The sequence below is a fragment of the Benincasa hispida genome, chromosome 3, assembly GCF_027475165.1.
Source record: "Benincasa hispida cultivar pf3 chromosome 3, pf3_genome.v1.1, whole genome shotgun sequence".
NCBI lineage: Eukaryota > Viridiplantae > Streptophyta > Magnoliopsida > Cucurbitales > Cucurbitaceae > Benincasa > Benincasa hispida.
The window spans coordinates 19,912,071-19,926,941 of NC_143480.1; the positions used below are offsets into that span (position 1 = coordinate 19,912,071).

General features: G+C 36.6%; 1 protein-coding gene, 1 long non-coding RNA gene and 1 pseudogene across 2 annotated transcripts; all 3 read right to left on the reverse strand.

Moving 5' to 3' along the window:
- Positions 1 to 98: 98 nt before the first annotated feature.
- Positions 99 to 1,838, reverse strand: LOC120073470 (protein pleiotropic regulator PRL2 pseudogene; annotated as a pseudogene).
- A 3-nt stretch (positions 1,839 to 1,841) lies between these two features.
- LOC150037111 (uncharacterized) lies at positions 1,842 to 3,800 on the reverse strand. The gene is made up of 2 exons (XR_016528316.1): positions 3,428 to 3,800; positions 1,842 to 2,424 (listed from the first exon to the last, which is right to left on the reverse strand). It is a non-coding gene; the product is annotated as an uncharacterized LOC150037111 (long non-coding RNA).
- Positions 3,801 to 6,709: 2,909 nt separating this feature from the next.
- LOC150037112 (uncharacterized) lies at positions 6,710 to 7,189 on the reverse strand. The gene has a single exon (XM_090311880.1). It carries the CDS (start codon positions 7,187 to 7,189, stop codon positions 6,710 to 6,712), a length of 480 nt encoding a protein of 159 aa, XP_090168006.1.
- Between the last annotated feature and the right edge of the window lie 7,682 nt (positions 7,190 to 14,871).

A 14,871-nucleotide genomic window follows, 5' to 3' on the forward strand; every position in this document is an offset into this window, starting at 1 on the left:
CTGGTATACTAATGACATTCTTGAAAGTTGTTTGATATGTATTGATAATTGTATACGATTAATATACTATCGATAGTCTTAAAAGTTGTTTCAGAGGACACTGCATAAGAATGAAAATTGTATATACAATTTCTATAGAAAACATCTTGTGTAAATAACTATAAGACTAGAAAATATTCTCTATGAAACATGGCAGTTACAACTTTCTAAGGAAAACTCACTAATTTCGAAAGAATTCACAATTGTTATTGATTATATTTACAGAAAAAAAAAATGAAAAACTAAGAGGTTCTTGTTTCTATTCGCGAGGCCTATAATCCTCAGATATCTTTGGATGGCTTGATGTTGAGGGGATGAGTTCTAGCAGTAGCATTTTCATCCTCTTTCCACAATTTAATAGTTATGTCGGGTTCACAAGTTACAAGCCTCTACCCAATTATTTCGTAAGATAGAGCACAAATTGCAGCTTCACTATCCAACAAGTCAGGCTGAGCAATTGTTTGTGATTGTTGAAAGTTATAACCAGTTTTCCAATCCCAAAACCATAAACTACCATTGTCACCCCCAGTTACCGTAACACCCTTCTCATTGACATCCATCACATTAATTATATTATAGTCTTCTGTTGAGAAAGCATATTGTGCACAAACTCCCCTTTAGAGAGGTTAAATTTTTTGATATTGTCCGCTGAAGCAGATGCAAAGAAACTGTGCTCTTTAGGATGTTGTGCCATTGCCCGAACAGATTTCATATGACGTGTTAGAGTTGTCATGGTCTTTCCATATCTAAGGTCCCAAAACTTAATAGTTGAGTCGTGGGAGCCAGTCACAACTTGTGGATCGGTGGGTCGAGAAAAAACAGGGCAAACTGTGTTATCATGGCCAGAGAGGGCATGAACTTGCACCTTACTTCGAATGCTCCACACACGGTAGACAGAATCACGTCCCCAGTAAGCAAAATATCAATGGCTAGATGACCGGGGTAAGAACGAATTACCCTGTTCTGTTCCAGGTCCTAGTATTTGACTTGTTTGTCATCACCAGCCAAAAACATGTATGCATGATTGGTGCTAACATCAAGACCTCGTATTTGATCAGTATGGCCTAAACGTAAGTTTTAACTTTGTAGTTGCAACATCCCAAATCTTCGTAGTACGATCTGCTGAACTAGTATACAGCCACATATTACTGGGATCAAATGCAATAATTATAAAACAAAACTTTAGATAACTCAAACCAATTATTGATCAATCTCAAATGATATACTAATTGAAAATGAACTATTGTTTTTTAACTACTAATCTCATTAAAGTAAGTAAATTTTGTACTATACCCAAATATAATAGCTTTGTTTAACAATTTCAAATTAAGTATAATATAGACACATTATTGATATTTCATATCATGAATATACTTTATATTTATCATTGATATACTTTATTTAAGTATATCACTTATCAATCTATGTTACTGATCATATACCTTATATGAAGTGTATCAATGAAAGAAGTATATCAATAAAGAATGTATATTACTGAAGAAAACGATAAATACTCATATGTTTACTACTTGAAATGACTGTCAATATACTTCTGAAATACTAAAAAAATACTACTAAAACGACGCACCTTTATTTTTGTCCACTCAACCCAACCTACCTCAAGAACCAAACTTCTCCTATCTATATTAGCATCAAACCTGAAATATATCTACTTCAGAGTAAGGCACGAGACGAAAGGAAGGTAAACAGGAGTTAACGGCAAGCGCAATAGAAAGTTGAGGGTAGGCAAGCGATAGACTTAGATCAGATGCAAGCAAGTTCAGTCTCAATACGCGCATTAGAAAAGGGGGAGTGAATTATACAACTGATATACTTACTATATCTCGTATATCATACGCACAACTAGTTTACCCTAAATTTGGTACATTAGTTAAATTAATATACAATACGTATGTCATAGATCATTTAAATAATTGAAATACAAAATTAGTTTAAACTTTCTTGATACATTGAAAATTTATTCTATTGGATTGATTGGGCTTTATGGGCTCTGATACTATGTTAGAGAGTATAGAACTCTATCTCAAACCAATTAGCAATGAGAGGAGTAACCCATCTATCCTATAAAGAGTGTGAGTCCCCTTGGTTTTTCCAATGTGGGATTCTCAATAAGTTGGACCATTTAACAAAATTACAACTCAAAATTTTATAATGTTTTAATTCGGGGTATCTTTAAAACATAAAATTTAAAATAAGAAAAATTAACTAAAAAATCTCAAACACCTACGTTTTATCAAAATCTAAATCATGAAACGAAAACAGAAAAACATGAAAACGATACGAGAACTCGTATGCAAAAGCATTTGTCCGGTCGAATTGTCACTGTCATGGATTCCTCTTGTCAGTTGCCCGTGTATCCTTGCCCTTACATAAAAAAACATGTAAACATGAATGATGAGTGTAAAATACTCAGTAGGTCACACCATTACTAGGATCAGGCTAAGAAATCACATGTAGTGAATGCTTGGGGATAACCATTAAGGGGCAAGCATTTGTTGGTAGAACATGCATACTGTCACTATTCCTGAATGGCCTCTAAGGGGATAATCTATCTCGCCCTAACTTACATGTCTAGTGGCCTGATGGCACACCATCAAGAAAAACAAAACATGAACGTGAACCTGTCGGTGCAAATGAACCCGTCGGTTCATGCATGTCTAGTAGCCTGGTAGCATACCAACAAAACATGGAACTGAACTCACCGGTCCACTGTATCAAAACATACAACGAGACAAGACAGTAGATTGTCCCTATTAGTCTAACATGCATCACATACATAAATCTCATAAGTGGTCCTACAACACAAATCATAACATAACATATAATTTCAACATGCTCATAATCGTCATAACTTTCATGCACAAAAAAGAGTAACATATATTCTAAATCATGCTTCTAAAATCCACTAAGTCAATGATAATTCAAGCTTATAGCCCAATTCCATCCATCAATTCAAAATAAGTCAACGACTCCAAACAATTTACCCAAAGTACGGCTTGACTCGAGTCTCCCTCCAAACCCAATTGAATTTCCACCCTAAACATTAACCAAGCTAAGTGTGTTAAACCCAAAATCAATTCCAACCTTCCAAATCCAACATCAACATCGTATGGGTAAAACAAGTTTAGTCCAAAAACTTAATTGGTAATTAACTACAGCTCAAAAACTTCATAGAAAACCCAAAACAAAACTCATCAATCCTTTGCCAAACAAAACATAACTCTGTTCGACAGTATGCTTTCGCCCCCAAAAACTCTAAATCACCCTTCAAATGTCATGAGAACAATGTAATTAGATCCAACATATAATGGGTGTTCAAGAACCAATCAAGAATATTTAAAAATAAATAAATAAATAAATAACTTACTCAAACCTCAAGATTTCGGCGAGCCACGACGACATTGTGGATTGGGCAGGGAGGTGCGGTTGATTGGTGGCGCGCGACAGACTGGCGACGTGAATGACGCGAGCCCAGACGCGACTGGACGCGAGCACGTGGTTGGCTGACGTCTATGACTGACGCAACAAACAACGTGCGACTCGATGGCGGAGATCACGACTGGCATCGACTAGGTTGAGCGGCGGATGGTGGACTGAGCAGATCGCCAGCATGAGGACTAAGGCGGTGACTGGTGCTTCATGAAGAAGAAGATGAAAACTCCTTTTTTTTTCCTTTTTCCTTTTTTTTTTTTTTAAGAGGTATTGTAGTTGGCCTGCCTTTTTACTTTTCACAATAACCGAGGAGCCCCTAATATATATATATATATATTCATAAATACCCGTTTTTTTCCTTCTTAGATCACGAAAATAAATCCTAACTCCCAACCTTCCAAATTAAATCCAATTTCCACTAATGGAATTAAATCCAAACCTTTTATCAAGTTCAATTTAAATTGAATTATCTTTCAAAATAATTCAATTGAGTCTTAAAATTCAAAATACATCCCAGGTAACTATAGATGATTAAATTAAAAATTACCTAAACAATTTGGGATATCACATTCTTTCTTCTTTAAGAAACTTTCATCCTCGAAAGTTCTAATCTTAGAAAAGTTTAGGGTATTGTGATCTCAACTCATCCTCCCATTCTTATATTGCTTTCTCGAACTGGTGATTCTATCATAGAACATTTACTAATGCTATCTCCCTGTTGCACAAAATTTTCATCTCCCTTGCAAGAATTTAGGTAGGTTGACGAAATTTCTTAACAAGGTAAGAATCACCTTGTTGTGCTTCAATAATCTTCCATCTCAAGGTTGGTTGTACTGTTAACTGTGCCAACTATGCAATGAATTCCGCTACTGCTACTGCAATTTCAGCTCGTTCAAAATCATTTTATAGATGAGTCTGTTTGATAATGAAAGGTGCTGAATAAGTTGTCTTTCTACTAAGAGCATCAACCCACTACATTTTCCTTGCCTAGATGATACAGAATCTCGTAATCATAATTTTTCACTAACTCTAGCCATGTACGATATCTCATGCTTAACTCTTTCTGAGTGAAGAAGTTTTTCAAGCTCTTGTGATCTGTGTAAATTTGTATCTTCTCTCCATATAAATATTGTCTTTAGATCTTTAAAGCAAAAAATACTGTTGCCAACTCCAAATCATGTGTAGGATAGTTTCGTTCATGATTCTTTAATTGATGAGAAGCATAAGCAACCACTTTATCCTGTTGCATCAGCATGCACCCCAATCCCTTCTTGGAGGCATCACTATAAATAATGAAACTTCTTGATCGACCAGTATTGTAGAATCAGTGGAGAAACCGATTTCTTCTTAAGACCTTGGAAGTTGTCCTCACAAGCCTTACTCTATACAAAGGAAGCTTCCTTCCTGGTCAGCTGAGTCAAAGGGGAGTGGCTATGCGAGAAAAATCCTTAACAAATTGTCGGTAATAACCTGCTAACCCTAAAAAACTACGCACTTCACTGGCTGTCATAAAATGAAGCCATCTTGTAACTGTCTCATTCTTCGTTTGATCTACAGATACCCCCTCATTTAACACCACGTGTCCTAGAAAGGACATCTGGCGTAGCCCAAATTCACAATTGCATAACTTAGCATAAAACTTATTTGACCTCAAAGTGTCCAAAACCTTTCGTAAATGCTCCTTATGCTTTGCCTCTATCTTGGAGTAAACCAAGATGTCATAAAAAAAACTATCACAAAAAGTGTCAAGAAATTCCTTAAACACCCTGTTCATCAGGCCCATAAATACTGTAGGAGCATTAGTCACGTAAAACGATATCACGATGAATTCATAATGTCCATATCTAGAACGAAATGTATCTTAGGAATATCGTTGTCCTTAATCCTCAACTGGTGGCAACCTGATCGAAGGTCAATCTTGGAAAACATAGTGGCTTCTTGTAATTGGTCAAACAAGTAGTCGATCCTAGGAAAAGGATATTTGTTCTTGATGGTTACTTTTTTCAACTCTCTATAGTCAATGCAAAGGCGTAAGAAACCATCCTTCTTCACAAACAACACTGGTGCACCCCAAGATGACATACTCGGGCATATAAAACCCTTATCCAACAACTTTTATAATTGAAATTTGAGCTCCTTTAACTATGTTGGGGCCATTCTATAACGAGCTTTCGAGATGGGAGTTGTGTCTGACTCCAACTCAATAGCGAAATCAATCTTCCGATATGGTGGCAAACCTGGAGGTCCTCTAGAAAAATATTTACATAATCCCTTACAACAGGCTCTGAAGTCAAGGTGACCTCAACTTCTCTTGTGCCAACCACACTGGCCAAGATACTCCAGGTACTTAGTTAAACAACTAAATGGCTTTCATAGCTGAAATTATTTTGGTCAAGACAACGATCCCAACCTCTTTAAACCTAAAGCTAGCTTCCGCAGGAGAATTAAAAATCACTTCCTTATGGAAAAAATCTATATTGGCATGGTTGGCAGCCAACCAATCCATGCCTAATATAACATCAAAAGTATGCATGTCCAAAATTAACGTACAATTCGTTATTATAATCTGACATGCTTTTATTTTTTCTTTTGCCAACATAATTTTACTAGACGGAGTAGAAACTGATAAAACATAATGCAAAGGTTCTAATTCTAACATAGTATGTTTCATGAATACATATGATTAATAAATGGGATGATCTAGAATCAAACAACACCAACACATAATGCCCCAAGATTGGGAGAGTATCTTTCACCACAGTATCTAACTTCTTGGCCTCCTGTCGAATGGTTGAATAAACATGACCTTGCTGTTACTTTTGCCTGCTTGAATCCCTCTGACCATGAACTGCAGACTAGCTTCTATAACCTAGTGTGTTTTTGTTATGGCATTTATCAACTATGTGCCATTGTTGTTTGCAATGAAAACAGACCCTAGAGCCAACCAAACATCATCCACAATGACGTCTACCACAAGAGTTACACACTGGTCAGCTTCTCTCTACCATTCCTGACTCAAAAGCCTGCTGCTTGAAGTGCCGAAATGGTTATTCTGAATGTTGTCCCTTCTGCTGAGGCTCGGAAGCCTTCTGCTCTGCCTTCCTTTTATGTCCCAAGGAAATCCTAATTCCTTCGATCTCATGTACTCCTTCTTCGTCTTGGAATCTATCCCTATTGCTATACGAAATGTTGCTGCATAACTATTAGGCTTATGAGACTATACGTTGCCCCTCAGTTCGCCGTTCAAATCATGGACAAAAATTTCCGTCTTGTCCACTTCTGTGGCCACCATTTTGGGAGCAAAACAAGACAACTTAGTAAATTCTTGTCCATATTCCACCACCGATATGGTCCCTTGCTTCAAATTCATGAATTCTGCCTGTTTATTGTACATCATGTCGATGGAGAAATACTGCTCATAGAAGCGCTCTTTGAACTGGTTCCAAGTAATCAGCCCTCCGCTAGTGTCCATTGATCTTTCTGTCGACTGCCACCAAATTTCTGTATAGTCCATCAACACAAATGTTGCACACTGAAGCTTCTGGTCTTTTGAACGTTTCATATAATGGAAAATAGTATCGATGGAGGACATCCCCATCTCGGCCTTCGTAGGGTTCTTCAGTGACCCATCAAAGGTACGAGGGCTGTATTTCCTAAAATCCTGTAGGTGTTTAGCCTCAACCGAAAGCTCTAACATATTTTGGTGTTGTGTCTGGTTCTGAATTTGAACTTATGGCATATGTACTGGTAAGACCAATACTTGCTGAGACTGGACGAAGTGGGCCTTTGCTCGTCCATCATTTCCTTCATCCTATCCAATACCACTGACATGACTGTTTCCCCTATCATTGTTGCCAAATCAACAAACTCAGCTAAGACTGTTGGGGGAACCGGTGTTTGGGAAGGTACAATTTATTCCAGGTTTGACTCCTTGTTTGAACCCTTTGCCACCTTGACCCAGAAAAGTCACTAGATGGTAGGGATTCCCTAATGCAGGAGGGTCCTGAAATTGAGGGTCTTGGATTTGGGGATCTTGAACTTGTGAATCTTGAATCTGTGGATCCTGTACTGTTGGATTTTGGGCCCCTCTGGAAATCCTATGACTATCTCTTCCTCTAACTCGTACCAATTTTTAGCAATCATATGTAACCAGTCTTTATCAAATTATTCATCAAGAAAACATGTCAATTACAATCATAAATCCAACATAATCTTGTGCATATTATCCTAGAGAATTTTCTTAAGGGACATACCTGACGATGACGAAGAATCCGTTAGTGGCATAAAAACTTGGTCTCTAATACCAACTGTAATGATCTGACTTTCTAAGACACCTGATAAGGTCATTACTTCATGCATGCATGAACTTGTACATAAACATTTGCATTTAAAATAAGAAAATTTGAGTGTTTTATTTAATAAAGAATTCAAACAAAATTTCAGCTCAAAATTTCATAATGTTTTGATTCGAGGTACCCCTAAAACATAAATTTTAAAATAAGAAAAATTAATTGAAAAAACTCAAACACCTAAGTTCTATCAAAATCTAAATCATGAAAAGAAAATAGGAAAACATGAAAACAACATAAGAACTTGTATGCAGAAGCATTTGTCTAGTCCTATTGGTACTGTCATGGATTCCTTTTGTCAATCGTTCATGTATCCTTGCCCTTACCTAAAAAATATGTAAACATAAAGGATGAGTACAAAATACTTAGTAAGTGACCCCATTACTGGGATCAGACTAAGAAATATATGCAATAAATGCTTGGGGTTGGTGGGACATGCATACTGTCACTATTCCTGGATGGCCATCTAAGGGAATAACCTATCTCGCCCTAACTCACATGCCTAGTGGCATGATGACACACCGTTAGAAAAAAAACATGAAGGTGAACCTGTCGATTCATGGTATCATAACATGCAAATGAACCCGTTGGTTTATGCATGTCTGGTGCCATGATGGCGCACCATCAAAATATATAACTGAACCCATCGGTCCACTATATCAAAACACACGACAAGACGAGATGGTAGATTGTCCCTACTGGTGTAACATGCATTACATACATAAATCTCATAAGTGGTCCCACAACACAAGTCATAACATAACATATAGTTTCAACATGCTCATAAGCCTTATAAATTTCATGCATCAAAACAGTAATACACATTCCAAGTCATGCTTCTAAAATCCACTAAATAACTCAATAATTCTAAACTAGGGACCTTGATAATAGCATCACTTATCTCAATATCAAGCCCAAATAATACCAAGCGAAACGATCCCCAACGAAAAATCCAAATTAGGACCTACAAAATAAATCAAATTCTAATTCAAGCTTATAGCCCAATTTCATCCATCAATTCAAAATAAGTCAACAACTCTAAATAATTTATCCGAAGTGCGACTTGACTCGAGTCTCCTTCCAAACCTCAATTGAATCTTCATCCTAAACATAAACCAAGTTAAGTGTGTTAAACCCAAAATCAATTCCAACCCTCCAAATCTAACATCAACATCATATGGGTAAAACAAGTTTAGTAAAAAACTTAAATGATAATCAACCACAACCCCAAAACTTCATATAAAAACCAAAATAAAAAAACTCATCAATCTTTTGCCAAACAAAATGTAATTCCACTGGGCAGTGCACTTTCGCCCCCAAAAACTCAAAATCACCCTTCAAATGCTATGAGAACAATGAAATTAGACCCAATACATAATGGGGTGTTTAAGAATCGATTAACATGCCCCAAAAAACACCCAAAACTTATCCAAACCTTAAGATTCTGGCGAGCAACACAGTGGATTAGGTAGGGAAGCGTAGTTGACTGGTGACATGCGACAGGACGACACAAGCCCAGACACTACTGGATGCGAGTGTGTGGCTAGTTGACATATGTGACTAGCACGACGAATAACGCGTGACTAGACAGTGGAGACCACGCCTGGCGTAGACTGGGTTGAGCGATATATGGTGGATCGAGCAGATCGGCAACCTGGGGGCTGAGGCGGCAGCTGGTAGAGATGTCCATAGGGCGGGGCAGGGCTGGGGATGCCATTCCCCATCTCTGTCCCTGTTTCCTATTTCATTCCCCATCCTCGTGAAATTTCCCATGGGGATCGGGGCGGGAATTCCCCGTGGAAAATTTTTTCCCGTTACTTTTTTTTTTTGTAAAAAGCCAATTAGTTTAAATCACTGATATGAGCAAATTTTAATTAAATAATTAACTTTATCATTAAGTTGTTTATTATGGTTAGTTTTATATAACAATTTGAATTTAAAGATAAATTACTCAAATTTTGGCCTAAAAAAGTCAATTAATTTTTTTAGTAAAAAAAATAAATATAAATCAAAATATTTACATATATAATCTAAATTTAAATATTCAATTTAAACATACTCAATATGTTTCCTAATAAATAATCAAATTTTAAATTTAAATGTATATTTATATTATTATAATAATAATAACATAACATTAGATAACTATACTAAATAAATATGTAGAAGCTAATCGAGGCGAGGAATAGAGCGGTGGCGGTGGGGGGATGGGGAATGCATTCCCCGTCCCCACGGGGAATATTTCCCCCATTCCCTCCCCTATTCTCCGCTTAATTAGGGAATCCCCGCCCATTCTCTTGGAGAAATTGGACATCTCTAGCGGTTGGTGCTTAACAAAGAAGAAGATAAAAATTCCTTTTTTTTTTTCCTTTTTACTTTCCTAAACAAACAAACAAACAAACATACATACATACATACATATATATATTCATAAATACCCTATTTTGTGTACCTTTGGATACACACCCATGACTAATATGTGTTTCTTCGGGATCACTTTTATGACTAATTTGTGACCCTTTAGGCTCACTATGACTAATATGTGTACCTTCGGGATACACACCTATGACTGTTGTGTGTTCCTTTGGGAACACTCTTACGATTGATTTATGACATTTTGGGTTTACCACGATCGATATACTATGAGTTGTACACCGATACCTAGATAGGAAGGTTAACATGTTACCTAGAAGACCCAGTAGTAGGTCACATACTAAGTATTTTTATACTTATCATTTTTTCCTTTATGTTTTTCAGGTAATGATAGGAACAGACCGACAAGCGATAAATGGGACCCATGATAGAGCCATAAGAGGACAAACGAAAACTCTTTCGCTTAGTTTATATTTTTAGTCATTCGGTTGTTTTGAAATTTGAATTTATTGTTAGACAGAATATTTTATTGTTTTAGAAATTTTCTTCGAAAATGTTTTTAGTTGGTCATGATTAAATGTTTTGTTTATTTGACTTATTTAATAATTTAATAATTTGGTTTGAAATAGTCCTCACTGGTTCATTGATTTTATGCTTTATTGGTCTAAATATTTGAATGAAAATGTGCTTTTGGTAGTAATGGTCTTTGTCAGAGTACTTGAATGGTCAGGTTGTTACTGTTGGGCATGATGCCCTAAATTCTCATGTCCTATAGTTTGTAAATACAGTTTTGAACAATGTGATGTATAATATATGATTTTTTTTTCACTTTTGTCTATGAACATTGGATGTTTTATTTGCTTTACCACAAACCAATAAACTAAATTCCCTGGTTTTCGTTTGTAACTTAAGCATGTATGTGGAGACATACAGGTGGATCATGTCTTAAATGATAACCAAAATGATTTGTAGTATATGGATATAGGAGGAAAACCTTATCCTGGTAATGCTACAGATGCGGCACGTTTTGTAGAATAGTTAGAAGTGTTGTGACTTGCTACAGATGGTCTGATCCTGATCATTCATGTGGAGACATGCGAGCGGGGGCGTCCTATACAAATAGTTTGTATAAGATCGGACCACGAAGTGTTATAGTCTCGTTATATAACATCGTTCATGATAGAGACTTCACTTCACTAGGATGACCATAGGTAACTTGACCTCAATCCTGAGTGAGTTGGGAACTCCTACCTTTGAGGGCGGTCCTTTGATTTGCATGGGTGTGAATGGCTAGATCACTGACTCAAACCTACCACTTTATGGATTCGTCTGATTTGGGAGTTGAGAACTTAGCTAGACAAGATGAAATTTACTCATTCCTCAAAGTAGGGCTAAGTAGATAGATTTCTCCCTTAAGGACTAATTTCGAGGCTTGAACGATGTGGCGTCACACACCTTCTCATGGCCCAAGAGGTGTCCACACATAGTAGAACTATGTTGTATTGTTCATTAGAGGGATCAGTGGTACTTAAGAAGTTAGATGTAACTATAGGGGCAAAACGGTAAATTGGCCCAACTGTACTTATGAGTGTGAAGGGTTATCGTACCGTTGATTGGTTATATCCAACACAAAAATATATCTGTTGTGAGAAGAGTGTAGTTTTCGGTCTTTAGTGAAATGTCTGGCAGTTAACGGATGGTGGATCTCGTGGTTAAAAAGTTTAGTCAGCTATTCACGTACTATTGGAGCTTTGAGCCATAGGTTCATAAGGTCCCCTTGGTAGTGTTGGGAATGTTCTAGAACTCGCAGTTCTTGTTAAACATTCAATTTTATCAATAACAATGACTTGTTAATTATGCATCTTATTATGAAAATCCAATAAGCGCATCCCTGGCTATAGTCTGAATATTGTAACTTTATGTAGTGACATAAACAGGATCAAGTTGACAGTATATAGCCTAAATGGTCTAATAAGTATATGGATGAAATTAGGTATCTCATCCTGGTAACACTATGTTGGGGTTGATGCCCTAAAGTCTCGTGTTCTGTAGTTTGTAAACAGTTTGTACGAACGCTTGTGTTGTTAATGTATAATATTTACTTCACTTCTTGTATTTTTGCTTAGTTACTTGTTTAATTTGCTTTACCACAAACCAATAAATATAAAATCCCTAGTTATCTGTATGTGACTCAAGCATGCATGTGGTGACATAAAAGTGGATCATGTCTTGAGTGATAACTAAAATGGTATGTAGTATATGGATATAGAAGGGAAACCTTATCCTGGTAACGCTATGGACGCGGCCCGCTTTGTGGAATGGTCACAAGTATTGTGATTTATCACAGATGGTCTGATCCTAATCATTCGTGTTGGGGATATACGAGCGGGGGCGTCCTATACACAGAGTTTAGTCATTTGTTGGTCTTTAGTGGAATACCTGACAGTTAACGGATGGTGGATCTCGTGGCTAAAGAGTTTAGTCAGCTATTCACAAACCGTTAGAGCTTCGAGCCACAGGTCCATTAGGTCCCCTGGGTAGCTTAGATAAAGTCGAGAACCAGTGTTTGGTTTAATTTGAAATGTTCAAATTGACAAAGGAAGTTCGATTATATATGATATAATTGGCTAAATGTATGAGATACATTTTTGGAGGAAATTAGATATAAATATGATTTATATCAAGTAAATGAGAAGATACTATAGTAGATATGTAATATCAAACTATAGGTTAAAAATATAATATGATTATATTTATTAATATTTTAGTTCGTTAATTATATGATAATTAACTCAAAAATCACATTTGGACGTGGGTTAATGAGGCAGCGTCGGTTATTGTAACCGATGAATTAAAATGAAAATAGTTTTCATTTTGATCCCCCATCCGAAGTGAAATTAGAGAGATCGCGCTGGTGAATAAAAAACGATCGCTTAAGCATTTCGAAAGCCTATACGATAGTCACTTTCCGCCTAAACGATCATCCACCTCGTGCCTAAACGAGCGAACACTAGTTCCTACACGATCGCATAGCTTTTCTAAAGGATCGTAGTATGTGCTGAGTTTGCTAAACGATCGTATACCATTTCCTAAACGATCGTTCAGTAAAATCTACACAATCATGTAGTGTCTCCTAAACGATAAGCATTGTGCTATGCGATAATGTCTTTTTCCCTCCCACTTGCTTATCGCCTACACGATTCGTGCTTCCTCTTTCCTCTACCAAATTCACCAAAGACCATGCTTTGGGTTCTCACTCCGAGAATACTCGGGGCTCTTTTCTGGTGGTGTCATCCCCATGACGTTCGTGGTCGTGGTTGTTCATGTTGCTGCAGTCGACGCTTCTGCTGGGCGTTGGTAGATCGCGTGGAGGTTTTTCGCTACTTTGAGTTTTGAAGTTTGAAGATTGTCTTCAACTGGTATGGCACTCTCTCCCTTGTTATATCTTGTTCATAGCATGCTGTTAATTAAGATTTATTTGCATAACTGTGCGTTTGAATGTATATTGTTGTATTTCAATCATTGTGAGATCGAAGCGATCCGAACGTGCTCATGGAACTCTTCGGTAAGAGATCTTTCACACTATTGGATGCGACCCACTCTATAGTTGTTACAAGAAGTTGTAAGGTGCTACAAACGATGTGATCCACAAATCGTTCATGTTGAGACATGAGAGTGGGGGTATCCTATGTAATGAGTTTTCATATAGACTAGACCACGAAAATAGTCACTTTTCTTTATAACGACCGTTTACTGTTAAAATTGACTATTTCATTCATTATATTATATAACCTAGGTTAATTCGATCTTAATCCTAAGCTAGCTATGAACTTCTGTTTGTTCGAGATTATCCTTTGATCTGCAAATGGTGAGAGTAGTCCAACAACACTGCTCAATAAGCTTGCCATTTTGGGGATAAGACCGGATGAATAGCTGGAGACATAGCTTTGCAAGATGGAATTCACTCCTACCCTATTTAAGGTTAGCAGATAGGTTGTTCTCGTAAGTACTGACTCCAGGTCTTGAACAAACGAGGCCCCGCCTTCTCATGATAGAGAAAGAATTTGATTCATAGAGATTATGAATCAGAATTGTTCATTAGAGAATCAGTAGGAACTTAAGAAACAATATGTAATCACAGGGGTAAAACAGTATTTTTGACCTAGCTGTGATTACAAACAACCTGTGAAAGATCAACTTACTAATTATGGTTATTAAGTGGACATAATATATCTATAATGAGGGGAGTTCAACTATGGGCTATAGTGGAGTGTCCCATTAGTTAACAAATAGGGGTTAGATCGGACTAATGAATTTAGCCGATTAATCTCGAATCATTGGAGCCCATGATCTGTAGGTCCACGAGGTCCCCCTACTAGCTCGTAAATGGATAAGTTTTAGGGTAGTTTGAGAAATTAATTTGAAACGTTCAAATTAAACGGAACAAGGGAATAAATATTTAAATATGATTTAAATATATGAAGATAATTATTGTGCAAAAATTAATTTAATATTTGATATTAAATTAATTAATATTTTAAATTAACTTATGAAATTAATTTATGAAAATCAATTAAAATGGTTTAAAATCAGTTTATGTTTTAAAAAGGAAAAATGAAAAATCGTTTGCATGGTTGCACAAAATGAAAAATGAGTT

Excerpts from the sequence above, each read along its gene's own strand:
- LOC150037112 (XM_090311880.1), bottom strand. The coding sequence starts at position 7,189 with ATGTTAGAGCTTTCGGTTGAGGCTAAACACCTACAGGATTTTAGGAAA.